Here is a 27,910-nt window from a genome sequence, read left to right on the forward strand (position 1 = left end):
TTTGATCAGTGTCCTATAGTTTTCTGTATATAACTCTTTTGTCTACTTAGGTAGGGTTTATGCCTAGGTATTTTATTCTTTTAGTTGCGGTGGTAAGTGGGATTGATTCCTTAATTTCTCTTTCTGATTCTTCATTGTTAGTATATAGGAATGCAAGTGATTTCTGTGAATTGATTTTGTATCTTGCAACTTTACTAGATTCACAGATTAGTTCAAGTAATTTTCTGATAGTGTCTTTGGGGTTTTCTGTGTACAGTATTCCACTAGCTTTTGTTAGTAGTAATGCTTCTTAAGGCCCACTTTACACTCCAGGATGTCTGTCTCTAGGTGAGTGACCAAACCATCATGGTTATATGGGTCATTAAGACCTTTTTTGTATAATTCTTTTGTGAAATTGTGCACCTTCTTAATCTCTTCTGCTTCTGTTAGGTCCATACCATTTCTGTCCTTTATTGTGCCAGTCTTTGCATGAAATGTTCCCTCTTGGTATCTCTTAATTTTCTTGACGCAATCTCTAGTCTTTCCCACTCTGTTGTTTTCCTTTATTTCTTTGCGTTGTTCACTTAAGAAGGCTTTCTTATCTCTCCTTGCTATTCTTTGGAACTGTGTATTCAGTTTGGTATATCTTTCCTTTTCTCCTTTTTCTTTCTCTTCTCTTGTCAGTTATTTGTAAGGCCTCAGACAACCATTTTACTTTGTTACATTTCTTTTTCTTGGAGATGGTTTTGGTGACCACATCCTGTGCAAATTTACTAAGCTCTGTCCATTGATAGTTCTTCAGGCACTTTGTATATCAGATCTAATCCCTTGAATCTGTTTGTTACTTCCACTGTGTAATCAAGGGATTTGATTTAGGTCATACCTGAACGGCCTAGTGGTTTTCCCTACTTTTCTTCGATTTAAGTCTGAGTTTTGGAATAAGCACCTCATGATCTGAGCCACAGTCAGCTCTGGGTCTTGATTTTGCCAGCTGTGTAGAACTTTTCAATCTTCAACTGCACAAGAATGTAATCAGTCTGATTACTGTATTGACCATCTGGTGATGTCCATGTGTAGAGTCATCTCTTGTGTTGTTGAAAGAGGGTGTTTGCTATGACCAGTGTGTTCTCTTGGCAATACTCTTAACCTTTCCCCTGCTTCATTTTGTACTCATAAACTTTCCTGTTACTCCAGGTATCTCTTGACTTTCCACTTTTGCATTCCAATCCCCAGTGATGAAAAGGACATCTTTCTTTGGTGTTAGTTCTAGAAGGTCTTGAAGTCTTCATAGAACCATTCAATAGGCTTCTTTGGCATTAGTGGTTGGGGATAGATTTGGATTACTGTGATGTTGAATGGTTTGCCTTGAAAACAAACGCAGATTATTCTATCATTTTTGAGATTGCACCCAAATACTGCATTTTCAACTCTTCTGTTGACTGTGAGGGCAATTCCATTTCTTCTCATCTGAATTAAATTTCCCCATTCCCATCCACTTTAGTTCACTGATTCCTAAGACAGGAACCTGGACTGTTAGGTCCGTGAATCAGGGTAAATTGGACATGTCAAGCAGAAGATGGCAAGAGAGAACATCTGAGATAGATATCATTATTATTCCCATTTTGTAGAGAAGAAACATACTTAGAGACTAGGAAATCCAGGCAATCTGCCTTCACAGCTTTCATTCTCAACCACTTTACTTAGTTCCATGTATCTTTAAAGTTAAAAATGAGCAGATAATTTAATGTAACTTCTGTTTTACCCATTGGGAGAAGTAAGATTCAACACACTGTTCAAGTTTGATTCCCATACCCGTGTTTTGCCTTTCTCAAGATTGTGGTCTACAAAAATTTCTATTTTTGACATCTCTTGCAGTTACTAAAAAAAAATTTTTTTTTTTGCTAATGTATCTACTGGGGCCTTAACTCAGTCTGCTAAATGGCAATAGTCAATTTAGTTGAAAAGGTTATTGTCATTTAAATTTCTGCTTTGCTCACAAAGATCTCATTGCAATTAAAAAATTTTAAATTACAACTACCATTTTACTATGCTAGATGTATTTCACCTATTTCTGATCTGTGGAATAAGCTCATAAAATATCCCTCTTTTATATATTCAGACTGAAAAGCTTAATTAATTTGTTCATGTACACACAGATGGTAAGTTAGGAATGAACCAAAGTCTTAACTCCAAACCTTGAGTCCTTTCCACTACACCCTATTGCCTGTACACAAAGAAATCCCTGCTTTAAAACTGTTAAGTAGCAATAAAAAAAAAAATTAAAAAAAAAAACCTGTTAAGTAGCTTTCTGATGTTCTCAAAGTTTCTAAGCTAAGCAGAGTTTGGCGGTGCCTGCTGTGCTGCTTCAGTCTTGTGACCCCTTTGTGACCCCAGGAACTGTAGCCCACCAGGCTCCTCTGTCCATGGGATTTTCCTGGCAGGAATACTGAAAGTTGCCTATTGTTTCTTAAATATGGGTATCTTAAATTGAAGAACATTATCTCTGTTTACATGTTGTTTTGTAGCATACATTTTATATTTTGTTTCTTAATTAGACTTGTATATATAACATTTCCCAAACCTGGCTTACTTAATGTGACTTGTGAAAAAATATTTCTATCAAACAGCAGTCATATGTCTTATGTAAATGCCATGTTTTTAAAAATGAAATTCCAATTGAATAAATAGATTTTGTTCCTATTAGCTGAAAAATTTTTAGTATATAAAGATATTGAATCTTTTGACCATAACTTGAAAGCCCAGATGAATAGAGAATAATTAGTAACTACTTTTATTGAAAGGATATTACTTAAAGTTGTTTACTGGTTTGCTATTGTTCTCAGCTTATATCTGCTTTGAAATTTGGACCATGTCTTCATGTTTGATAGTGAGCTTATGGTGGTTTGTAGAAGCAAAGGAAGATGAATATCCATACTTACTAGTTTTGGTCAAGTAATTTGTTACAGGGAGTTGTTTAAAATATAAGGTGTACTCCAAAGTCACAAATGACTCTCAGGTTGAGGCTATAGTATAAAGAGTTGCACGCCAGTGAAATTGAAACTTTCTGAATGTGGCAAGTGGATAAAACATCCTAAATTTATTTTGGCCCTTCGATGTATTTGCAATATGTTGTTAACTTTTATCTGTGAATGTTATCTTTTTTAAAAAATCAATTTAATTTTGTTTAATTGAAGTATAGTTGATTTACAGTGTCATGATTTTTAGCAACATCACTCAACTATACATGTACAGACATTCTTTTTAAAACATTCTTTTCCATTATTGTTTATCACAAGATGTTGAATACAATTCCCTGTGCTATACAGTAGGATGTTGTTGTTTATACTTCCTCTGTTTAAGAGTTTACATCTGCTAATCCCAAACTTCCTGTCCTTCCCTCCTCTCCCACCCACCTCTCCCTTGGCAACTACAAATCTGTTCTGTATGTCTGTGAGTCTGTTTCTGTTTTGTAGATAGGTTCATTTGTGCCATATTTTAGATGCCACGTGTAAGTGATATATGGTCTTTCTCTTTCTGACTATGTCACTCAGTGTGATATCTCTACTTGCACCAATGTTACTGCAAATGGCATTATTTCATTCTTTTTTATAGCTGAGTAGTACCCCATTGTGTGTGTAAGTATGTATACATCTTCATCAGTTCATCAGTCAGTGACATTGAGATTATTTCCATGTTTTGGCTATTATGAGTAGTGCTGCTATGAACATAAGGGGTGCATGTATCTTTTTGAATTATATTTTTGTCTGGGTATATGCCCAGGTGTGAGATGTCTGGATCATATGGTAATATTAGTTTTCTGAAGAACCTCTACACTGTTTTCCATAGTAGATGCACCAGTTTACATTCTCACCCACAGAGTAGGAGGGTTCCCTTTTTCCACATCCTCTCACATCTGTTATTGGTAGACTTTCTAATGCTAGCCATTCTGACTGGTATGAGGTGGTACCAGTACCTCATTATAGTTTTAATTTTTTATTTCTCTAATAATTAGTGATGTTGAGCATCTTTTAATGTGCCTACTGGTCATCTGTTTGTCTTCTTTGGAGAAATGTCTGTTGAGTTCTGCCCATTTTTTTATTGGTTTGCGATTTTTATTGTTGTGTATTTTAGAGATTAAATAGCCCTTGTCTGGTGCATCATTTGCAAATATTTTCTCCTGTTCTGTAGGTTGTCTTTTCATTTATTTATTTTTTTTATGGCTTCCTTTGCTGTGCAAAAGCTTGGGGTTAGGTCCCATTTGTTTATTTTTGTTTTTGTTTCTCTTGCGTTGGGAGGCTGACCTAAGAAAATATTGGTACGTTTTATGTCAGAGAATGTTTTGCCTATGTTTTTTTCCTAAGGAATTTTATGGTATCATGTGTTATGTTTAAGTCTTTAAACCATTTTGAGATTACTTTTGTGCATGGTGTGATGGTGTGTTCTAATTGCATTGATTTACATGCAGCTGTCCAACTTTCCCAGTGCCACTTACTGAAGAGACTTTTTCTTGTTTTATATTCTTGCATCCTTTGTCAAAGAATAATTAACCATAGGTGTACAAGTTTATTTCTGGACTCTCTCATCTGTTCCATTGATCCGCATGACTGGTTTTGTACCAATACTACAACCTTTTAATTACTGTGCCTCTGTAGTATTATCTGAAATCTGGGAGAGTTATACCTCCTGCTTCCCCTCTCTCCCCAGTCAAGGATTGCTCTAGTATTTCTGGGTCTTCTGTGTTTCCATGTAAATTTTCAGATTCTTTGTTCTCATTGTATGAAAAAATGTCATAGGTAATTTGATGGGGATTGCCTTAAATCTATAGATTGCTTTGGGTAGTATTGTCATTTTAACGATATTAATTCTTCCAATCCAAGAGCATGTTTATTTTGGAAATTAATGCCCTGTTGGTCATGTTGTTGTTCAATCACTAAGTCATGTCCGACTCTTTGCAACCCCATGGACTGCAGCATGCCAGGCTCCCCTGTCTTGCACTGTCTCCAAGAGTTTGCTCAAATTCATGTCCATTGAGTCAGTGATGCTGTCTAACCATCTCATCTTCTATTACCCTCTTCTTTCTCTGCCCTCAGTCTTTCCCAGCATCAGGGTCTTTTCCAGTGAGTCAGCTTGTCACATCAGGTGACCAAAATATTGGATCTTCAGCTTCAGGGTCAGTCCTTCCAGTGATTATTCAGGGTTGATTTCCTTTGGGATTGACTAGTTTGATCTCTTTGTAGTCCAAGGGACTCTCTTAAGAGTCTTCTCTAGCACCACAATTGAAAGCATCAATTCTTCACCACTCAGCCTTCTTTATGGTCCAACTTTCACATCTGTACATGACTACTGAAAAAACTACGTTGGTCACGTAGTTTGCAGATATTTTCTCCTAGGTTGTCTTTTTGTTTTGCTTATGGTTTCCCTTGGTGTGCAAAACTTTTAAGTTTAATTAGGTACCATTTGTTTATCTTTGTTTTTCTTTTCATTACTCTTAAGAAGTGGATCCAAAAAATATTGCTGTGATTTACGTCAAAGAGGGTTCTGCCTACATTTTCCTATAGGAGTTTTATAGTGTCCAGACTAACAGTTATATCTTTAATCCATTTGGGGCACCCTTGTTCCATCTTTGTTTCTTCTTGTTTTTTCTAATTCTTTTTGGTCATAGGTTAGGTTGTTCATTTGAGGTTTTTCTTGTTTTTTTATGAAGGTTTGTATTCCTATGAACTTCCCTCTAAGAACTGCTCTTGACTGTGTCCCATAGTTGTTTTTTTTTTTTTTTTTAATTGGTTGTGTTTTCATTGTCATTTGTCTCAAGGTATTTTTTAATTTCCATTTTGATTTCCTTGTTGAACTATTATTTTTTAAGTAACTTTATTTAGTCTCCATGTGATTGCTTTTTCCTCATTTTTTCCCCATGGTTGATTTCTAGTTTTGTATCATTGTGGTCAGAGAAAATGCTTGAAGTAATTTCTGTACTCTTAAATTTATCAATGATAGTTTTGTGCCCTAGTATGTGGTCAGTCCTAGAGAAAGTTCCATGTGCACTTAAAAAGAACATATATTCTGTTTCCTTTGGATGAAATGTCAGTCTAACAGTTCTATTTTATCATTTAGGATCTCTGTTGCCTTATTAATTCTTTGTCTAGAAGATGTGAGTGGGGTCTTAAGTCTTCTGCTATTATTGTGTTCCCCTCAATGTCTCCCTTTATGTCCAATATTGTTGTTGTTTAGTCGCTAAGCTGTGTCCAACTCTTCTGAAACCCATGCCAGGGGAAATCCTGCCAAGCATCTCTGTCCGTGGGATGTCCCAGGCAATAATACTGTAGTGGGTTCCTATTTGCTTCTCCAAGGGATCTTCTCCACCCAACCTGTGTCCCCTGCTTGGCAGGTGGATTCTTTACCACCGAGCCACCTGGGAAGCCTTTAAAGTATTTGTTTTATGTATTTTGGTGATCCTGTATTAGGTGCATAAAAGTTGGTGAGTGTGATGTCCTCTTTTGTATTGATCCTTTTGTCATTATATAGTGTCCTTCTTTATCTTCCTTTATAGTCTTTATTTTAAAATCTATTTGTCTAATGTGAGTTTTGCAAGTCCCATTTTCTTGTCATTTCTGTTTGCATGAAATATTTTTTTCCATCCCCTCACTTTTAATCTATGTGTGTCCTTTACTGTAAAGAGGGTCTCTTGTAGGCAGCAGTATTGTAGGCTCTTGTTTTAGTTTTACCCAGTCTGCCACTTTGTGTCTAGATGTGTGATCACACCTTCGTGTTTATCTGAGTCATTAAGATCTTTTTTGTATAGTTCTCCTGTGTATTCTTGCCACCTATTGTTAGTATCTTGTGCTTCTGTTAGGTCCCATACCCTTTCTGTCCTTTATTGTGCCCATCTTTGCATTAAATGTTTTCTTGGTATCTCTAATTTTCTTGAAGCAGTCTCTAGTCCTTCTCATTCTATTGTTTTCCTCTGTTTCTTTGCATTCTTCACTTAAGAAGGTTTTCTTCTCTCTCCTTGATATTCTTTGTAACTCTACATTCAGATGGATTTATCTTTCCTTTTCTCCTTTGCCTTCGCTTCTCTCCTTTTCTTAGCTATTTGTAAGGCCTGGTCAGACAACAGTTTGGCCTTGTTGCATTTTTTCTTGGGGGTGATTTTGGTCACTACCTCATTTACAGTGTTGCAAACCTCTGTCCATAGCTCTTCTGGCACTCATATATCAGATCTAATCCCTTGCATCTATTTGTCACTTCTACTGTATAATCATAAGGGATTTGATTTAGCTTATAACTGAATGGCCTAGTGGTTTTCCCTACCTTCTTCAGTTTAAGCCTGAATTTTGCAATATGGAGTTCGTGATCTGAGCCACAGTAAGCTCCTGATCTTGTTCTTGCTGACTGTATAGAGCTTCTCCACCTAGGCTGCAAAGAATCTAATCAGTCTAATTTTGGCATTGACCATCTGGTGATGTCCATGTGTAGAGTCGTCTGTTGTGTTGTTGGAAGAGGGTGTTTGCTGTGACCCATGCGTTCTCTTTGCAGAGCTCTGTTAGCTGTGCCCTGCTTCATTTTGTACTCCAAGACCAAACTTGCCTGTTATTCCAAATATCTCTTAACTTCCTGCTTTTGCATTCCAGACTTCTGTGATGAAAAGGACATCTTTTTTTTTTTTTTTTGGTGTTAGTTCTAGCAAGTCTTGTAGGTCATCTTAGAACCGTTCAACTTCAGCTTCTTCAGCATTAGTCGCTGGGGCATAAACTTGGATTACTGTGATATTGATTGGTTTGCCTTGAAAATGAACTGAGATTTTCCTGTCATTTTTGAGAGTGCGCCCAGTACTGCAGTATGAACTCATTCGTTGACTCTGCAGGCTACTCCATTTCTTCTAATGGATTTTTGCCCACAGTAGTAGATATAATAGTCATCTGAATTAAAATTCACCCATTTCCATCCATTTTAGTTCAGTCTCTCAGTTGTGTCCGACTTTGCAACCCCATAAATCGCAGCACGCCAGGCCTCCCTGTCCATCACCAACTCCTGGAGATTTTAGTTCAATGATGGCTAAATTGTTGATGTTCACTCTTGCCATCTCCTGTTGACTACTTCCAATTCACCTTGATTCATGGACCTAACATTCCAGGTTCCTATGAAGTATTGTTCTTTACTTTCACCACCAGACATATCCACAACTGGGCTTCATTTCTGGTTTGACTCAGCCTCTTCATTCCTTCTGGATCTGTTTTTCTACTCTTCTCCGGTAGCATATTGGACACCTACTGACCTGGGGGTTTTATCTTTCAGTGCCATATCTTTTTGCCTTTTCATACTGTTCTTGGGGTTCTCGAGATAAGAATGCTGAAGTGGTTTGCCATTCCCTCCTCCAGTGGACCATGTTTTGTCAGAACTCTCCACCATCAGTCTTGGGTGGTCCTACACTGTATGGCTCATAGTTTGATTAAGTTAACAAAGCTGTGATCCACGTGATCATTTTGTTTAGTTTTCTGGGATTTTGGTTTTCATTCTGTTTACCCTCTGATGGATGTGGGTAAGAGGCCTGTGCAAACTTCCTGGTGGGAGGGACTGGCTGTGAAGAAATATAGGTCTTCCTCTGGTGGGCAAGGCCCTGCTCAGTAAGTCTTTAATCCAGTTTTCTGCTGATGGGTGGGGCTGTGCTCCCCGCCTGTGGTTTGGCCTTAATCTATGGTAGGGGTAATGGTGGTAATGGCGACCTCCTTTAGAAGACTTACGCCACACGGCGCGCCTCCCAGGACCGTGGCTGTCAGTGTCCCTGACCCCGCGGCAGGTCCCAGTCAACCCATGTCTCCACCAGAGACTCCTGGACACTTACAGGCAAGCCTGGCTCAGTCTCTTGTAGGGTCACTGCTCCTCTCTCCTGGGTCACACAAGGTTTTGTCTGTGCCCTCCAAAGTCTCTGTTTCCCCAGTCCTGTGGAAGTTCTGTAATCAAATCCCACTGGCCTTCAAAGTCAAATTCCTGTGGGATTCTCAGTCTCTTTACCAAATCCCCAGGTTGGGAAGTCTTTTGTGGAGCCTAGAACTTTTGCAGCAGCATGAGAACTTCTTTGGTATAACTGTTCTCCCGTTTATGTATTGCCACCTGGCAGCTCTTCGCAGATGGGGGATGGCGCTAGTGGTAGAGGACCTGCCTGCCAGCGCAAGAGACGTGAGGGACGTGGGTTCAGTCCCTGGGTTGGGAATTTTCCCTGCAGGAGAAAGTGGCAACCCCCTCCAGTATTCTTGCCCGAAGAATCCCATGAAGAGAGGAGTCTGGAAGGCTACAGTCCATCGGGTAGCAAAGAGTCGGATATGACCAAAGTGACTTCGCATGCAGTGGCAGCCTCCTCGGGAGGATTTATGCCGCACACCACACCTCCTAGGCCTGCTGCTGTCAGTGTTCCCGACCCCTCAGCAGGCGACTGCTGACCAGTGCCTCCACAGGAGACCCTCAGACAGGCACAGGCAGGCTCCGTCTCTCGTGGGGATCACTGTTCCTCTCCCTGCATCTTGATGTGCAAAAGGTTTTCTCTGTGCCTTCCAGGCGTCTCTGACGGGTATGAAGTTTGATTTTAAACATGATTGCACCCCTCCTGCTGTCTTGCTGCAGCTTCTCCTTTGCCCTTGAATGTGGAGTATCTTTTTTTTGGTGGGTTCCAACATTTCTCCTGTCAATGATTGTTCAGCAGCTAGTTGTGATTTTGGTGTTCTTGCAGGAGAAGATGAGCGCATGTCCTTCTACTCCACCATCTTTTTGACTTGATTGTAAAATACCTTTTTTGGTAGGTTCCAGTGTTTTTGTAGATGATTGTTCAGCAGTTGTGATTTTGGTGTTTTCATGAGATGTGAAAGTGTTAGTCGCTCAGTCGTGTCTGACTTTGCAACCCTATGGTCTTTAGCTTCCTAGACTTCTCTGTCCATTATATTCTCCAGGCGCGAATACTGGAGTGGATAGCCATTCCCTTCTCCAGGGGATCTTTCCAACCCAGGAATCTAGCCCTGGCCTTGTACATTGCAGGCAGGATCTTTATCATCTGAGACACCAAGGAAGCCCCTTCATGAGAAGAGGTGAGCTCGCGTCCTTCTACTCGGCCATCTTTTCCAGAGTCAAGGGGCTGCTTTTAGTTTGGAGGCTCTCTGTCTCTTTCCTCAGTGTGTGCTGGCCGTTACCCCCTTGGTACGTGGTGTGCAGATTCAGAGGCCCTTGTGCACACATAGGACAGAGGGGGCAGTCTTCGACACCTGCTCTTGGGTCTCCTGGGGGTGGTGGCTGCCTGCACACTCCTGGGACAGCAGGGCCGGAGCTTGGCGCTGCTCACAGGTCTCCTGTGGCAGCTGCTGTCCACACACTCCCAGGGTGGTGGCAGTGCTTGGCACCTGCTGTTAGGTCTTGTAGTGGCAGTTCTTAGCCACCTCTGGGGCCTAGGATGGCCGCAATGACTTGCGCCTACGCCCAGAACTGCTGTGGGCAGTGTCCTGTTGCCAAGTGGTCACAGGGAAAGGAGCTCTTACGGTGGTCTCACCCCTTTTCCCATGCACACCCCCTCAACGATGGCACTTGGTATCTCTCATCAGCCCCAGCTTCTTCTGAGTACCTGCTCTGTTGCTACCGTCCAGCTTCTTCAGGCTGTCTCCATATAGCCAACCCTGGTCCCCTCCCTGCGTCTGACCTCTGAAGCCTGTACTTTAGTACCTAGCCCCCAACTTCACCAACAAGTGAACATCTTAGGCGGGGAGTGCAGGGTGGCAGAGCCAACCTCTGTTCACGTTACTGTGGTGCCCTGCACAAACGCTGCGCTCTACTCCTAGCCTCTGAAGCTCCCTCCATCTAGGCTGATCTCCCTGCCAGTGAGGGACTGCCCAGGGTGTGGGAAACTTGCCTCCACAGCTCCTCCCTGGGTGCAGGCTTCGTCTCTGTTTCCTTTTCCTTTTGTCCTGCCCAGTTACGTGGAGGTTTTCTTGCCCTTTGAGAAGTCTGAGGTCTTCCGCTGGCTTTCAGTACATGTTCCATTTCAGTCATTCCACTCATAGATGTGTTTTTAATGTTTTTGTTAGGGAAGGTGAGCTTCCTGTCCTACTCCTCCACCATTTTGATCCCCCCGCCCCCGCCAGTAATTATTTTATGTAAATGGCTGACATAATTTGAATGTACAGTGATCCTTAGGTATCTACAATGGATTGATTCCAGTACCTCCTCTGAATACCAAAATTTGCAGTTGCTGGAGTCCCTTATATTTATGGTGTAGTACAGTTAGCCATCCATATCTGAAAGTTCCCCATCCACTTTAATGTGGATAAAGGTTTAATTGATCAAAGTATTTCCTATTATAATGGAACAGTATATGCAATAGAGGTATAGAAATTGAAAAGAAAATAATGAAATTATTAATATTTGTAGATAGGATGATTACCTGTTAAACCTAAGAGTTAAACAAGTAATGTTTAAAAACAGCCATTGAAGTTGCTGTAGCAATTGTTGTGACAATTGTTGCATCTTTTAAATTGTAAGCTATGTCATAAAAGAGTGATTTTTCTAACTGATATAGTTATTAACCTAAGTTTAAAACTATGTATATTCTCTTGGACATAAGCTGTATAAGAAGAAGTTGGTGTTTATAGTAGAAATGTATTTTTTAATAAATACTTTACACCCTCTAATGAATTTGCATCCTGATACTGTATCCTGTTAGTGATATAGCCTGGATTAAGATATATAAATTGTTAATGCCCACAGCTCCCTAGAAGAAACAGAAATCCTCTTGGAGAAGGTATAATTATCCTAGCTCTGAAATTAGTCATATAATAATTTTTTGCATACAGTATTCAACTCATAAATATAACCAGATTCTCTCTCTTTCTCACTCACTCACATGGCATCAAGAGCAAGAAGCAACAGAACCAGCAGACAATAGGCACACCAGAATGTCTTGGTTTACTGGAATTATCAAACACAGAAAGCCATCATACTTAGCAAGTTGAAAAACAAAAGCAAAAATAGTAAAGACAAAAGCAAAGATAGTAAATAATGGTGGGAAACTGGAAGCTATGAATATAAAAAAGCGACAAGGCAGATTGAAAAAGAACTGGACAGGCTTTTATTTTCTTTTTAGACATGTTTTTGAATCAGAAAATAAAATACCTGAAATTCACTCAGTATGCAAGTTTAACAGACAAATGAGAAGTGAGCATTAGTGAGCTGGAAAACATAGTTCAGAGAAAGCTATGAAAGTAGAATCTTGAAGAGGAAAAATAGAGGATATACTGTACAGAAGGATAAGACTCATAGAAGATACAGAGAAATCTCATTTGTGTTTTACTGGAGTCCCAGAAAGAAAGGAGGAAATGTGGGCAAAAGGAACTATTTGAAAAAACAGATAGGCCAGTGGAACATAAGAGTAAAAAAGCAGGCATCAGAATGCCTGATTCATGACCAAATTAGCACAGTAATGTGGAATGGTTGAGATTTTCAGTAATTGGTAAATAGTTGAGTGCTCATATAAAAAAACTTAATTTGAACTGTTCTTATAAAAATCAACTATATTTGGATTATAGACTTAAAAGCAAAGTAAAAAAAAAAAAAAAAACCTTTAGAGGATAATGTAAAATACCATCTTGATCTTTAGGTAGATGGAGAACATTTAGCAAGACATAACATGACTACATTACACTTACATTGATAGCAAAACAAAATTGTGAATCATTAATAGAAAGCCCCATGGCAAAATATTTCATCAAAGTTGAACCCAAATGATCAAAGATATTTAATATAATCATCAGAGTACTCAGTACTTATTCTGGTTTTGTTTATCACAGAGGAAAAATTTAAGGAATCTAAATACACAAATAGGAAATCAGCTAATTAACATTTCATAAATATGATAGTAATGCCATTTGGTATTTACAAATGATTTAGAATTACATTAATAGGCTTGTAGTGTATTAGAAAGTTTGCAGAACATTATATATCATCCCACTTTGGTAAAAGACTAAATATTTGTGATTACATATATTGCATGAAGTTTGAACATATTTTAAACAGTTATCTGTGTATGTTAATGGTACTCAGAATGAATCTAATCATATCTTTTTCTCTTGTTTCTAAATTGAGCATGTACTGTATTATTTATGTAATTGATAACACAGAATATAACAAAAGTGGGCTTCCCTGGTGGCAGTAAAGAATCCAGTTGCAATGCAGGAGACTACCTACAATGCAGGAGACATGGGTTCAATCCCTGGGAGGGGGAAGATCCCCTGGAGATGGAAATGGCAACCCACTCCACTATTCTTGCCTGGGAAATCCCGTGGACAGAGGAGCCTGGCGGGCTCCAGTCCATGGGGTCTCGAGAGTCAGACATGACTTGGCGACTAAACCACCACCACCAGTGTACCAAAAATAGGGCATTATCCATTTTTCCATTATGGGATTCAACTTTTTTTTTTTTTTTTTTTACTAAAATTCTGATCAAATGAACCACTTGTTAGTGTTAGGAAAACGTGTATTCATTCATGCACATACACACCTAACTGTGTAATATGTACAGTGGCAACACAGAGAATGTGAAATACTATCCATATTGTAAGAATACAGGTTGATGCTGAGTGACTCATGCTTTCATTTTCATGGGTCCTTTTTTATTTTAATTGCAAATACTACCTAAATCTGCCTTCTCTTAAAATTTCGCCTGCCTCCCTTTTTCCATTGTTTTTAGGCTGTTTAAATGTCCTTAATGTATAGATAAACATACTTTAGTTTTGATTTAGTTACAGAGTCTAGATATTTTCAAAGGAAAGCTGTATTATAAGTTCAAGAATGGAATTCATTTTTATAGTTTTAAGGAGTTTACATTTTAAAATTTTCTCTTAGTTTACGGACTTTTCACAGGGGAAAAAAAGACCCTTTCTACACTCTGATAAATAAGTGTGTTATTTGAAAAATGATTTAAAGCATGTGGGTTTTAACAGGAAAGGATTTGTTTTCTGGCTTTTTTTCTCTGTCATATTAAAGATGTTACATATATGTATATTATACATGTTTTTAGTTTGGGATATTATTTGACAAATTTTAAAAATACAATATGTTATGTTTGTTTTACCATGATGTCCAGGAGCTTATAGATAAACATAGGCTCTGTTGTTTATCCATGTGTTCTTACTTGTGTCTTTCAACTTACAATGGATTTTAGATCATTAATTATCCTTTTAATCCTTTTTGGAAGTAGGGGCAAAAAATGAATAAATATGGATTTATATAAATATATATGCATAATCACATACATAAGTTTAATTACACATGCTATGTAAACATACTGTTTAAATTTTTTTTAGCCAACAAACGGAATCTTCTTGAGCATGTTTCTAATTGTTTTGCCCTTGGAATCTATGGCTCATGGCCTCTTCCATGAATTGGGTAGCTGTTTAGGAGGAACATCTGTTGGATATGCTATTGTGATTCCCACCAATTTTTGCAGGTACAGTAACCTAGTGTAATTAGTCATAGCACCTTGACTCTTAACATTCTTCTAATATTTGTATGAATATAAGCTGATAGCTCATTTTTTCAAAGCTATAATATTCTCAAAATATAATACTCTTGCATTTTTTTCATTTATCCCAAATGTTTAAAAACCTTTATCTACTCTGAGTAGTAATCTTAAAGGTTCAATTAAAGTTTTGTTTTTGGTAAATGTGATTAGAGTATATTTTAGCTAAAAAATCATAAAAATATGAGTAGATTTTCTTTGTAAAGTTCTTCCATTTTCTTAGGAATATCTTGTTTAAGGAGTTGTGAAACCACATGGTGAAGTGTAATAGAATGTACACTGGTAACAGAATGTACACTGGACCTGAGCTTCCTAAATTCTAGTTCTGTGTTCCTTTAGGCAAATCATAACCTCTCTCAACCTCAGTGTCTTAATTTAAAATGCAGACAGAGGAATGTCATGAAGCGGTCGTGAGAATATGAATGTAAAAATACTATCTACTTGAAAATGTAGTCCAAATACCAGGAATTCAGAAACATTCACAATAAAATCAAATATCTCATCAAAGTTTTATTTAAATAATTTTGACTCTAATATGTGGCTAATCTGTTTCAATCTATAATCATTACCAAATTTTAGTTTTTCTTTTATAGTTTTAAGTACCTTTGAAATAGAAAAAAAAAAATAGTTCCTGCCAGTAGTGAATTCTGCTGACAAAGTAGTCATCATATTTTCCTTGGCAGAGGTGGGAGAAAACTGAACATAAAGTTTTTATTGGATTTTAAATATTTGACATAAAACCATAAAGTTGACTATTTGTAGTAAATATTTTCCTCCATATTAAAGATTTGATAAAGTGAAGATTCTTATGAGAAGTAAAAGAAATACATTTCAAAAGATTCCATAAAGATATGACAACTCTCTAGGAAGAATATGTGAAAGTAGTAATCTACAGATTTTTATTGTAATTTTTGAATATGATTGTTTACCCATTTACTGTTTTGTGGCTGTTAAATGATAAAATATGGGACAAAATGTTTTGTTTTTTAATGAAAGCTTTTGTAGAATTATCAGAATAGTATGGATAATACATGAAGCAAATGTAAACTTTTCAAAATTCCTATTTAGAAATCCAGTTTCTGGATAGGTGTGATGATTTTTTTTCTCCCTGAAAATTGATTTGATCCTGCTAGTTTTAAGAACTGGTTTATCATCTTTACCAACGTACCATTTTACATGTATTCCAGGATCAAGCCTGTCTTCAATTAGTGTTCAGTAGTATAAGGCAATGGACCTAAATTAATAATAATTGTTTTAAATGTCATTTATTAAAAGGTAAGTTGTTCTGTCATTTGTGTACTTCAAGTTAGTAAAACTTGGACACTTAATAAAGACTATTTTTCAATATGGAAATTAATTTAAAATACTGTTTCCATACTGTGTTTTTTCTCAAGAAAAAAGTACTTTCCTTATTGTCCCCAATCCAGTGTTCTTGAAACATTTGGGGGGTAAAATTAGTACAGTCTTGCTTTTTAAAGTCTTGTTTAATATCTCATTTGGTAAGAAGATGAGAATAAAGAATGAAGAGTAGTACAATCCACATTTGGAGATATCCTCCCAGCTTTCAGTTTTATTTATTTTTTATGTGGAGGGTAATTGGTTTACAGTGTTGTGTTGGTACTTGCTATACAACACCATGAATCAATCATCAGTATACATACATGCCCTTCCTCTAGAACCTCCGTCCCACACACCGCCCCCATCCCACCCCTCTAGGTTGTCACAGAGCACCAGATCTTATTGATAAGAGGTATAATTTTTAGAAACTAGGCTTTGATTTTCCAAGCATAATTCTTAGCACTGTGGAAAATTTAGAAAAGATGGGTTTTTAAAAAAAAGCTTATGCCATTTAGTTATTAGTAACTTAGGAATCTTAGATAATTTATTATTAATGAAAAATAGTCATGTGACATAGAATGAACACTTCATGAACACCAAAATTATGTCTTTTCCTCCTTTTTCAGTCCTGATGGTCAGCCAACGCTTCTTCCACCAGAACATGTACAGGAGTTAAATTTGAGGTCTACTGGCATGCTCAACGCTATCCAAAGATTTTTTGCTTATCACATGATTGAGACCTATGGGTGTGACTATTCTACAAGTGGACTGTCTTTTGATACTCTACATTCCAAACTGAAAGCTTTCCTTGAACTTCGGACTGTGGATGGGCCTAGGCATGATACGTATGTTTTATATTACAGTGGGCACACCCATGGTACAGGAGAGTGGGCTCTTGCAGGTAAGTCCACCTCTGGCAATTTCACTATTGTAAAGATACACCTGTTTGTGAAAATCTGTCCTTCACACTGAAACAATGTTTCAAAATTCTCAATTTTCCACTTTATAGTTTACCAAGTATACATATGACTGTTTCGTTTACCTTTTCTCTGGCATACTTGTTTAGCATAATTTTAGTGATCTCTAAAGGTTTCGAAAATTATATTTTGTGTTGATTGGAAGAAAAAAAAATCTGACTGCTTGATATGAGACAATTAGTTTCCCTTTAAACTATTTTCAGAAGTATTAAATAGTTACATTTCTCAGAAGCTGATTAACTTATTTGACTAATACTTCTAAGTCTTTAAGATTATAGATACTTCAGTAGTTCTTCCCATGTTCAATTTTGTTTGTTAGAAAACGCACCATAATTTTAAGCAGCAGGTGATACGATGTGGTTGGAGTAGTGTTTAGGTCAGGAGACCTTCACTCTGTCCTAATTTGCCCCAGCACTGCTGTTTGAGGAATATTACTCTATTTCAGTTCTCTCATCTGAAAATAGAAGGGGTAATATTAAACCTCCTTGCCAAGGGAGAAATGAGATTTAGATGTAAATTTGTTTGTTGGTTTTCCCAACTAGAGAGGAGACTCTGTAAATCGAAGGCTTTGTTTTATGAGATAACTTGCTTAGTGCTAGAAGAGAGTCTGGCAAATAGTGGGGTTCCTTAAGTAGTACATAGATGGATAAAATCATTGAATGAATCATGACAAAACGGGTAATTTTCTTATTTTAGATTAGGAATACTTCATTTAGACTTAATTATATCCTTTTTTTCTAAAAATTTTTTAGATGTTTTACACCATGAACACAATAAAATAGCCATAAAATATAAGTAGAAAAAGATACTCACAGAAAAATATAAAGAGAAGTATTATGGAAGGACAGAGATAGAGTGCCAATACAAGAATTCTAGAAGAAAGGAAATAAACTCAAGGTTAAAGTAGACATGATTTCAAACCATCATGGTCTCACTAATTTAGTGCCAGATTGGTTTCCAGGGTTTTATTATAATAGATTTTTGTAATTTTTTGGTCTAACAAATACTGAATAAGTCAATGGCTGTCTAGAAAGAGTAAAGTCAAACTAATAAGGGATCGAACCCAGGTCTCCTGCATTGCGGGCAGATTGTTTACCATCTGAGCCACTAGGGAAGCCCCAATACTTACTGAATATGTTTGACACGTAACTACTATGCTTGGTACTTTATACACATTAACTTAATCTTCACTTGAAATTCTTTGAGATACTGTCACCTCTATTTTTCAAAGGATGAAATGAAAGCTGAAAGGGGTTACATAACTCACCTATGGTCATACTATTCCTAAGTGATGGAACCACAATTCAAGTCCGTGTTTGCCTGACGCCTAAAATCCCCCCTCCCTGCCACTGTACTATGTTGCTGCCAAAGGTAAAAACCACAAAGGCACAGAAATGATATGTTCTGGTTCCAAAGATACTTTTGTTAGCATGGTTCACCCATTTTTGAAATACTGTAATATGAAAGAAACTAGTCAGCTTAAAACTACTTCAGCATAAGGTTATAAAATCATTTACTCAACTTATGACTTTTTACTAAGACAACATATAAAATAACTTTTTAACCTTTACAGCTATTTCAAATTCAGGTAAAGTATAGCATTCTGTGTACTTCAGAGCCCAAGAGAAAAAGTTTTAGTCAGTTCAAACGTTTTTACAGAAATATATTTCAAACCTAAAAGCAGGGATTGATTAGTTGAAAAGTACTACTGAAATGCTTATAATAATTCAAATGCAAGGGGAGGGGCATAATTTTGGTGGCCATGCATATATTCTTCGTTATTTTTTATAAGAAAGTAATTTCATTTTTTAAATTTCTATTTCTTTTAATTACTGCATGAATTATAGTTTTTTCCTAAGTATATGATTGTAGTAAAGAGAAGTAATGAATTCTACCCAGTGACTTGACTTTTGAATAGTTAGTAAAGCATACTGTCCTCTACATAAATAACAAACATGTTTCATTGGAGCAGTAACAACGATTGATATTAGATCAGCAGTGGGGGCTATTATCTTAGACTTAACCTGGAAAATTTTTCATTATTGATGATATCAGATGTGTGGGTTGGAGTGTCAGGTTGAAATAGGAAGGCTGAGAGGCAGCGGGGAGAGCATGCTAACTGACAAGCTTATCCCGAACAAGTTCAAGAAAACCATATCCGGGTATTGGCTTTGAGATCATTGCTATATCTAGACTTTTTAAAATACCGTTTCTTATTATATGCTAAATATTAAACATACAAAGCTTAGAGAATGCTTTAGTGAAGAATAAAGCAGCCAGGGACAAATTATAGCTTCACAATGAAATGCAGCTTTTCCATTACAAGACAGGTACTTCATTTCCAAAGGTTAAATTGGTTAATACTTAAAGAATTCCACTGAAGAAAAGGAATCTAATCCATAGTGTTCTGTGGCACTGTGCTTTCATTTGATTATCTGTGTGTATATTTTCTTTTCTTTTTTTACTGGAGTATAGTTGCCTTACCGTGTTGTTAAGTTTCTGCTGTACAGAAAAGTAGATCAGTTACATGTATACCTCTATCCCCTCTCTTTTGGATTTCCTTTCCATTTAGGTTGGACTTCCCTAGTGCCTCAGCTGGTAAAGAATCCGCCTGCAATGTAGGAGACCTGGGTTCGACCCCTGGGTTGGGAAGATCTCCTGGAGAATGGATACCCACTCCAGTATTCTGACCTGGAGAATTCCATGGACTGTATAATCTGTGGGGTCACAGAGAGTCAGACACGACTGTGTGACTTCCACTTCACTTCCCATTTAGGTCACCACAGAGCACGGAGTAGTTTCCTCAGCTTACAGTTGGTTCTCATTAGTTACCTACTTTATGCACAGTAGTGTTGATACGTCAATCCCAGTCTCCCAATCCATGCCACTAACCCTTATGTCCCCCCTTGGTATCCATACATTTTTTTCCTCTCTGTTTATGTCTTTATTTCTGCTTTGCAAATAAATTTATCCATACCATTTTCCTGGATTCCACATACATGCATTAGTACACGATTTGTTTTTCTGACTTCTTTCACTCTGTATGACAGTCTCTAGGTCTAATAGTTTTTAAAGCAAGCTTATGTTTACATGAAGTATTTATTACTTGATATAAACATTTTCCCAAAAGTTTGTATTTTCTTAACTCTTAATTTATCTCAAACATTTTTTAAAAGATGGCTTTGGAAATAAACTCTAGATGTTCAGTTTACTGATATAGTAGTTTTTTCTTAGAAAATGTAATAGACACCAAGATGAATAGCAGTAGCATAAATATCAGTGTTCTTATGTTTTCCTTCACTGTGAATTGAGAATAATTTATGAAGACACTTTAAAGTAGTGTTATAGTTTAATAGTTACCTTCTACAATATTATACATTAAAAATATTATAAAGATGGGATAAGTAGACCATTACAGAATTCTGTTAGCCAAGAAGACTTGTTCCTGTATGTGTAATTTTCTCTGTGAGACACTTTATTGTAAAAGTAGAACAAAACAGTGGAGAAAGCATAGGTTGACAGGCCTTACCGTCCCCAAGAGGGCTCGGCTTTGCCCCATAATTCAGCAACCATGTACTCCCCGCTGGCCTGAGGCACCTGGCTCACTTGCAGGTTAAACCAGGCCCAGAGAATGCATCCTGTTTTCAATCAGTTCCTTCCCTTGGCCTGCCTGAAACAGCCCCAGAAGTTGATTCTTTCTCAGAAATGTTATTGAACAGCCCTGCTCTGAAGAAAATGCTTTCCATTCCAGTCTAAGTGACAAAGAACTCTAAGCTCTGCGTGCATGCTAAGTGTGAGAACTTATTAATAGTTTTCTTTAAAAAATTTTTTTTCTTAAAACCTTTAGATAGGAAGCATCAGGATTAGATTTTACTTGAGGTTAAGAATAGGTCAGAACTCACTGTGAGAAAAAAATGTGTGTGTGCTCCCTTACCCATATCTTTACTCACAGTACTTCTTAGAATATGTAGTCTTCTTACACTTGTAGGACTTCATAATGTGGAACCTAGTATCTTTGCCTCTTTGCTTGAGGGTAAAAAACAATTTGGTAATGACAAGAGAGACAAATGAAACAATCTATTTAACCTATAAAGCAGTTTATCACAGATAAAGTCTTTAAAAACAGTCTCAATTACTTGAACAGCATCAGATGTTACTGAGATAAATGTAAGTACTTTACATCTGGGCCAAAAGCCAAATTTGACATAGAACCTTTTCATAGGAGAAAGTAGAGCAAAACAAGACAAGAGAATTAGTATTAAAGCAGCATTAAAAAGCCCTTTAATTTCTTGCTAATATCTAAAGAGCATGTGTATAAGAATTAGTGTAGCATGTGCTACAGAATATTTATTGAAATAGTTGTAGAAGGCAAGTTAGACAATGTTTTATGGCAGATGGAATTTGTATAACTCTTATAATCTATGTTGTCCTCTCCAGAGAAGTTTAATATAAGTAGAAATAATGAAAAGTGAGCTTGATCCTTTTAAAAACGTACCTTATAGAGGTGTCTGTGAAGCAATACATTAGTAATACGTGAAAAATAGCGCCTCAGAGATGACAAACGTGTGTAAGAGCAATTCATGAAACAAATTTTGCATTGTCACAGTCTGGTGAATAAAAGAGTATTTATTATTCATAAAGAATGTGATATATGCTCTGTCTTGATAGATCATATTACTGATAGAATCCAAATTCTAAAAGATTTCCTGTCCCTCCAGTATTGTCATTTTGATAGTTTAGCAAAGAAGATGGTTGCTCTTGGTAGAAATACCTATTCTGGAGCTAGGTTGTTGGAGCTTGTATTAGTAAATTGTAGCATGTTAAAACTTTCTTCTAATTATAAAAATAACAATGTAAAAATTTTGGAAGATATTAAAAAGTACAACAAAAACCACCTGAAATCCGAATACCCAGACAATAACTATTGCTATTATTTTTGTAGATACACTTCTATGTCATACTTTTTCTCCTAGTATCATATTTTGTTACTAAAATTTCTTTATAAATATGATTTATGATAAAACTCCCTCATAAGGTTATAATTACTTCCATTCCTTCAGTTGTTTCAGATTTTACACTATCTGAGGTAGCAGTGGGAAGATGATCTTTATATGTGATTTTTGTCCACATCCCTGCCTCTTCTTAGGATAAATTCCTAGAATTGGAAGGATTGGATTAGTGTACCATTTGAGACAGAGCCAGAACTAGAGTGAGGTGAGAATGGCAGATGCCTGGGGCACAAAATTTAATGGAGTACTAAAAATTAAGTGATCAAATTTTAATACAGTATATTTAAAATTTTAATGCAAAAAACCCCCATACAATATGAACAAAATGTATAATGAGTAGCTGTAAGACAGCTTTCTAGGTCAGAAATATTTTTACCTTAGACATTTCTGATATATGTTTTTTTTAATCCTTTGTTGTTTTGGGGTATAAAACTGATTTAAAAATAAACTAATTCCAAACTCTTGTTACTAGGAGGGAAAGTGTTTTATCTAGTAGGTCCCCACATATGAGGATAAGTTAACAGTTTATCAGAGATGTAGAACAGGGAGGGGTAAGCACCTTTTTTCTGTAAGGATCAGGCATTTTTGACTTGGTAGGCCATAAAGTCCCTGTTGCAACTATACTTAGCTTTTTGTAGAATAAAAGCAGTCATAGACATTTATAGAAATATGAAATTTAAATTTCCTCTTAATTTTTACATCACAAACTTCTCTTTTACACCATTCAAAATTTAAAATCAGTTCTTACCTCTCAGGCCATGCAAAACTAGCGGCAGGCTAGATACGACCACAAGTCATAATTTGCTGCCCAATGTAGAATATTAGCTTTGCTGTATAATTTCTTTTCACCAAATTTGACTTTATTAAATAATTTTCTTATTTTTTCATAGCATTTTTTTTAATCATAGCATATCTCTTTAGGAAACAGGGTGATTGGATTTTTTAGTTTTTTTGGTTTTACTTGAATTTGAAAGTCTATTTTCTGTTTCTGAAAATTCTTCTGTAAAGATACTTTGAAAAGAAGGCACCTTTTTTCTTACATATTTAACTTTGAAAACTTAAAGACAATACACTCAAGACAAAACAGTATTGTTAGTAAGACACTTAAATTGCTCTACTGAACTTTCTTTTGTTCACAGGTGGCGACATACTACGCCTTGACACACTTTTAGAATGGTGGCGAGAAAAAAATGGTTCCTTCTGTTCCCGACTTATTATCATATTAGACAGTGAGAATTCAACTCCTTGGGTGAAAGAAGTAAGAAAAATCAACGACCAGTATATTGCAGTGCAAGGAGCAGAGATGACAAAGACAATAGATATCGAAGAAGCTGACCCACCTCAGCTGGGTGACTTCACCAAAGACTGGGTAGAATATAACTGCAACACCACTAACAACATCTGCTGGACTGAAAAGGGACGCACGGTGAAAGCAGTGTACGGCGTGTCCAAGCGGTGGAGTGACTACACGCTGCACCTGCCAACGGGGAGCGACGTGGCCAAGCACTGGATGCTGCACTTTCCTCGTATTACGTATCCACTAGTGCATTTGGCAAATTGGTTGTGTGGTCTGAACCTGTTTTGGATCTGCAAGACTTGTTTTAGGTGCTTGAAAAGATTAAAAATGAGTTGGTTTCTTCCTGCTGTGCTGGATACAGGACAAGGCTTCAAACTCGTCAAATCTTAATTTGGAACCCAAAGTGGAGTATTATTGAGAGTTTATTCTACCACTTATCACTAACTTGCCATTTTTTGTATATTGTATTTTTATTTGTAAAAAATATCTTGCTACTTCTGTAGCTGATCTTATTTTGTCTTTTCTCAAGTAATTATGGTATGTGTAAGGAGTTGGGAGTAAGCATTTTGTACTAAAAGTATATAGGGAGTCAAAATGTTGACTTTGTCCATACATAAGAGATGTTAAAAAACAATAACAATGCACTTTGAGGAATGTTTGCATATGCCTCTGATTAGAAAGAAGACTTGTCTCTGCTCTGCAGTGGCCAATGAATTATCAATGCCTTATTTTCTAGGCATAGATTAGAGAATGTAAACCAGACAATTTGTTTACTATTAATAAGAAAACTACCAATTTGCTTACAGAAGATTATTTTTGTGAACAGTAGGTTTGAGTCCAAAACCATTTGAAGAATTTCAGACTCACTCTCAGAAAAGGGAAAAGGAAGAAGTCTGCTTTAAAATGAATATGTAAAATTTGCTTATCGTCCATCACATTTAGACACTTGGCTGTGACCTGTTACCAGTATCGCAGAGAAGCCCAAATCACTGTTTAGGTAAATACATTCTTCATATAGGTAACTGTAAGAAGCTAGAGCCTACAACTTGCTCCTTCATGCCTTGCTGGGAGCCTCTGAAAGCACTGGCAGTTTTAAGAGTGTTCTCAGGGTAACAATGTTTGTTTTCAGCTACAAACTCCTCCCAAATAAATTGTCTTCCCTTTCAAAATGTAATTTTATGAAAGAAATGTAGCCATTTGTCATTGATTTAGACTATTTTCAGTATTGAGAAATGATTTTGATCTCTGTAGAGTTAATGCTGTGTCATGAAAACAATTTTTCAGATCCCCATTAGTGGTAACACTCTTTTCTACTTGAGGTCAAAGGATTGGAAACAGGGTCATTTCTTTTTTTTCCTTGTATACCTGTAATGTATTATGTAAAAAAGTATTCATACTGGCAATTCTAGTTAAGCATAACGGTGTGGTTGTAATTTTTAAACTTCAATATTTTATCTAATTAAAGCAGGCATGGATTGGGCTATCTCCTAAAAGGTAATTTACCTCCTATTCCTTTCTAATAATCCTAACATTCTAAGTTTTCATTTCTGAAAAATAACATGAAGGGAATAGATTTAAACTGGAGGATACTCTAATCTTTGCTGTTTAAATGGTGTAATTTCTCACCATAAAAGCCATTTTTTCCAGCCTCAGAGAGAGGAAATAATGCCTCTACCATTTTCTACCTGTGACTTGAAAATAGCAGTTCTAGTTAGAAAGAAGTCACTTAGCGTCAGGGAACTTGTATACCACTATCTATGCAGCATTGTTACATAGTCTGATTTTTTCTGTGTTTTGAGTATGATTTTCCTAATGCTATGAATAAAATTTTGTCAAAAATTAATTTTTCACATATTTTAGTATATTAAAAGGGATAGTCTAAAAATGTGCAAGTATTATGAAATTTTCTAATATTTGGTTACATATTTACATCAACATCATCCAAATGAAATAGTATAGTGTTTCACTACTACTCAGAAATAGTGTAGCAGACAAGCCAAGTGTTAAAATGATGAGCTTACAGCTACAAAAGTTTAATTAATGTTAAGTAAAACCATCTTTTAAATTCCAAGCCAGTGTTGAGCAAATGAGCTTTAACTAAAGCATATCCCTTTACTCTGAGAAAGCCAAATATAAAAATATATCCTGTATTCTTTATAAAGTGAAACTAAGATTTTACTAAAAATCGCATTCAAAAGGTAGCAGACATTTTTACAGCCACAGCACTAATACTTTGATATATATTTTCTATAAAGTACAACTGAAAAAGGTCTGGGCTAAAAATGTGATTTGAGCCTACTTATTAACTTTGATGAAACAAAGTGATAGTTTGGAGAAGGAATATTACAGGAAAGATAATTGCTTACTTTTACCTAAGGATTCAAAAACAGATGTGACAATGAGACTAATTTTCTTATGGCCTCTGTTTTATATATCGTATGTTTGGGAAGGGGTTATTTAAAGTGATAGAAATTGTGAAAGGGCAAAATTTTACCATGCCACTAAAAGAAATAGATAACATGGAGATGTTTTTCATCATACTGTTGACTTGTTTCCTTGTGTGGTACCTTGTTAAAAACCACACACACACAAAAAAAAACCTGTCTAAAAACATCTTTTTTAAAAAAAAAAAACTATTATTTCATTCAAAATTTTGTTTTAATTTGCTCTGACTAAACTCTTCTGGCACTTGGATTTATCTTTTTTTGTATAGCTTTCTATCTCACTCTTCTTAATATGAAATTCTAGAGAAAAGACCTTTTTCAGGAAACAATTTTTATGAACAGTGTTTTCATAAGTTAAACACTTTTTAAAAGCTACACTGCTAATTAAAATGCATTTATATCTAATGCATTAGTGGGTAGAATTTTTTTGAGCCAGAATCTTCATTAAAGTCTATTTGTTACTACATTTTATTTGTAAATTTTGGCTTAAATATGTTTACTGTTTGGGGTACTGCATTTTTTATAGGTATTCTTTCACAGAGCCTAACCTCCTTCAAGGCAATGTTCTACATTACCTTTCCACAGGTGATGTGTTAATATTACATATGCCAGGAAAAAATGGCTTAATTTTAAGCATGTGATTAAGTATATTTGATAGTAAATGCTCAAAGGAGTTAAATCTGTCAGCACTTTTTAACATCTGTATTGGAAGATACTAGACTGTCATCTCTTCAAGCAAAGGCCTACACATCTTGATATTTCTCATACAGTTACCCAGAAGAGTGCCTTGCTTATAATAGGAGGTATTTTTAAAATATGTTTAATTGAGTGAATGAATTTAGATTCCTAAAGAGAAATTGGAATAGTCTGATTGTAAATTATTACATTTTCTTGACAGTTTTACCTTAAGTGGGTATTATTTCAAGATCCTCATTGTTAACAATTACCAAAGACAATTACAGCATCAGTGAAAAGAAAACAAATATCACATTTGTAGTTAAAGAGCGATAAGGATCAAGATTAAGGAAGGGAAAACTTTAAGATAGGTTTGATTGAAAACATACCTGATTATCACCAAAAAGTAGCTCTTTCAAGGTTGAGTCCCTTTTCATCATGTCCTCCAGTATGATTGAATCTTTCATTGATATCCCATTAGAAACATATAGACAGATTGGAGATTTATCACAAATGGAAATTATTAGAAGAAAGTCTGATGAACAAAGCATTTGCCTGTGCCTGTCAGTAACTACTAGATTGTAAAATCAGAGGAAAAAAAAAGGACCTCAGAACATAAGCAGTTTCATGACAAGCTAAGAAAACTAAAATCATCTCATCTTTGGCATATCCACAATAGTTGCAGCATATAGGTATAAAGTATGAAAGAATGAAATTTAAGCAGCAATTATTTTGAGCAGCTATTTTGTTGATAAACATTTACATTTATGTTTTTTAGGAACTATTACTTAGACCAAAGCTGATTCAAAACTCGAACAGTGTAGGCTGATTGCAAAGCTTTTTTAATGTTAATATGTAAAAACCCTTTTGATTGATTTAAAAAATTGAATTGGCCAGTCATCTTGTGTGATGACCTCGCAATATTATATTTTTTTTAACTATGAATTTAATTAAGAGCAAGTAGACAAGTTTAGTAAACTTTTGTTGTTGCTGTTTGGTCTGGACCTAGAACTCTTGATCAATTTTAAATCGGTGTGGCAGGGTAAGTGAGGAACATGGCATATCTCCCTAGACCAGCAATGTTTACTCCATGTGAATTAAAAATATTTTTATATTAAAACATACCAACATGCTGAGCAATATTTGATTAATTCTTAGTGTAAATCACAAGACTTGAAAGCAGTTTTAATCTTGCACTACGTTCTTTGGGCACAGTTTTCAATGTTAATGGTATTCTATACTGAATATTTAAAAAAATCCTTTGTCATGTCTTGGAAACGCAAACAACACAGTGGATTTTCTCTAAATAAATAATTTTGTTTGAATACTGATGGAATTTCAGGTGGTTACCATCTTAATGCAATTTTAAAATAGGTATTTCTAGGTTCTTTGGAATCCTAATGCATATTGATTTCTTGTTCTACACAATTAGGTATTGGTGAGGAAAGTGGGGTGGGGATTTTGATTTGTAATCTTATTATACATCCACATGCATTCATACCCATTCTCACCTATTACTCTCCTACCTAATTAGAAGAGATACTGCTATATTTTTTCCAAAACCTAACCTTTGGATTCTTTCCCCCCTTTCCCCGTAAAACAACTAATTCATCAGTAACAATAAAAACGTCAATGGCTATCAT

The 27,910-nt window shown here is 36.1% G+C and overlaps 1 protein-coding gene across 4 annotated transcripts in view; it reads left to right on the top strand.

Moving 5' to 3' along the window:
• TMEM168 (transmembrane protein 168) overlaps positions 1-27,909 on the top strand; it is a 47,934-nt gene extending 20,025 nt beyond the window's left edge. For all 4 annotated transcript variants that reach the window (XM_043463160.1, XM_043463159.1, XM_043463161.1 and 1 more), the window contains 3 exons: positions 14,313-14,455; positions 16,492-16,766; positions 22,991-27,909. In XM_043463160.1, the coding sequence (XP_043319095.1) occupies positions 14,313-14,455; positions 16,492-16,766; positions 22,991-23,538 (966 nt within the window). In that variant the 3' untranslated portion in view covers positions 23,539-27,909. The remainder of the gene's footprint in view (positions 1-14,312; positions 14,456-16,491; positions 16,767-22,990) is intronic.
• The last annotated feature ends 1 nt before the right edge of the window (position 27,910 follows it).

This window comes from Cervus canadensis, chromosome 3, assembly GCF_019320065.1.
Source record: "Cervus canadensis isolate Bull #8, Minnesota chromosome 3, ASM1932006v1, whole genome shotgun sequence".
Classification (NCBI taxonomy): domain Eukaryota; kingdom Metazoa; phylum Chordata; class Mammalia; order Artiodactyla; family Cervidae; genus Cervus; species Cervus canadensis.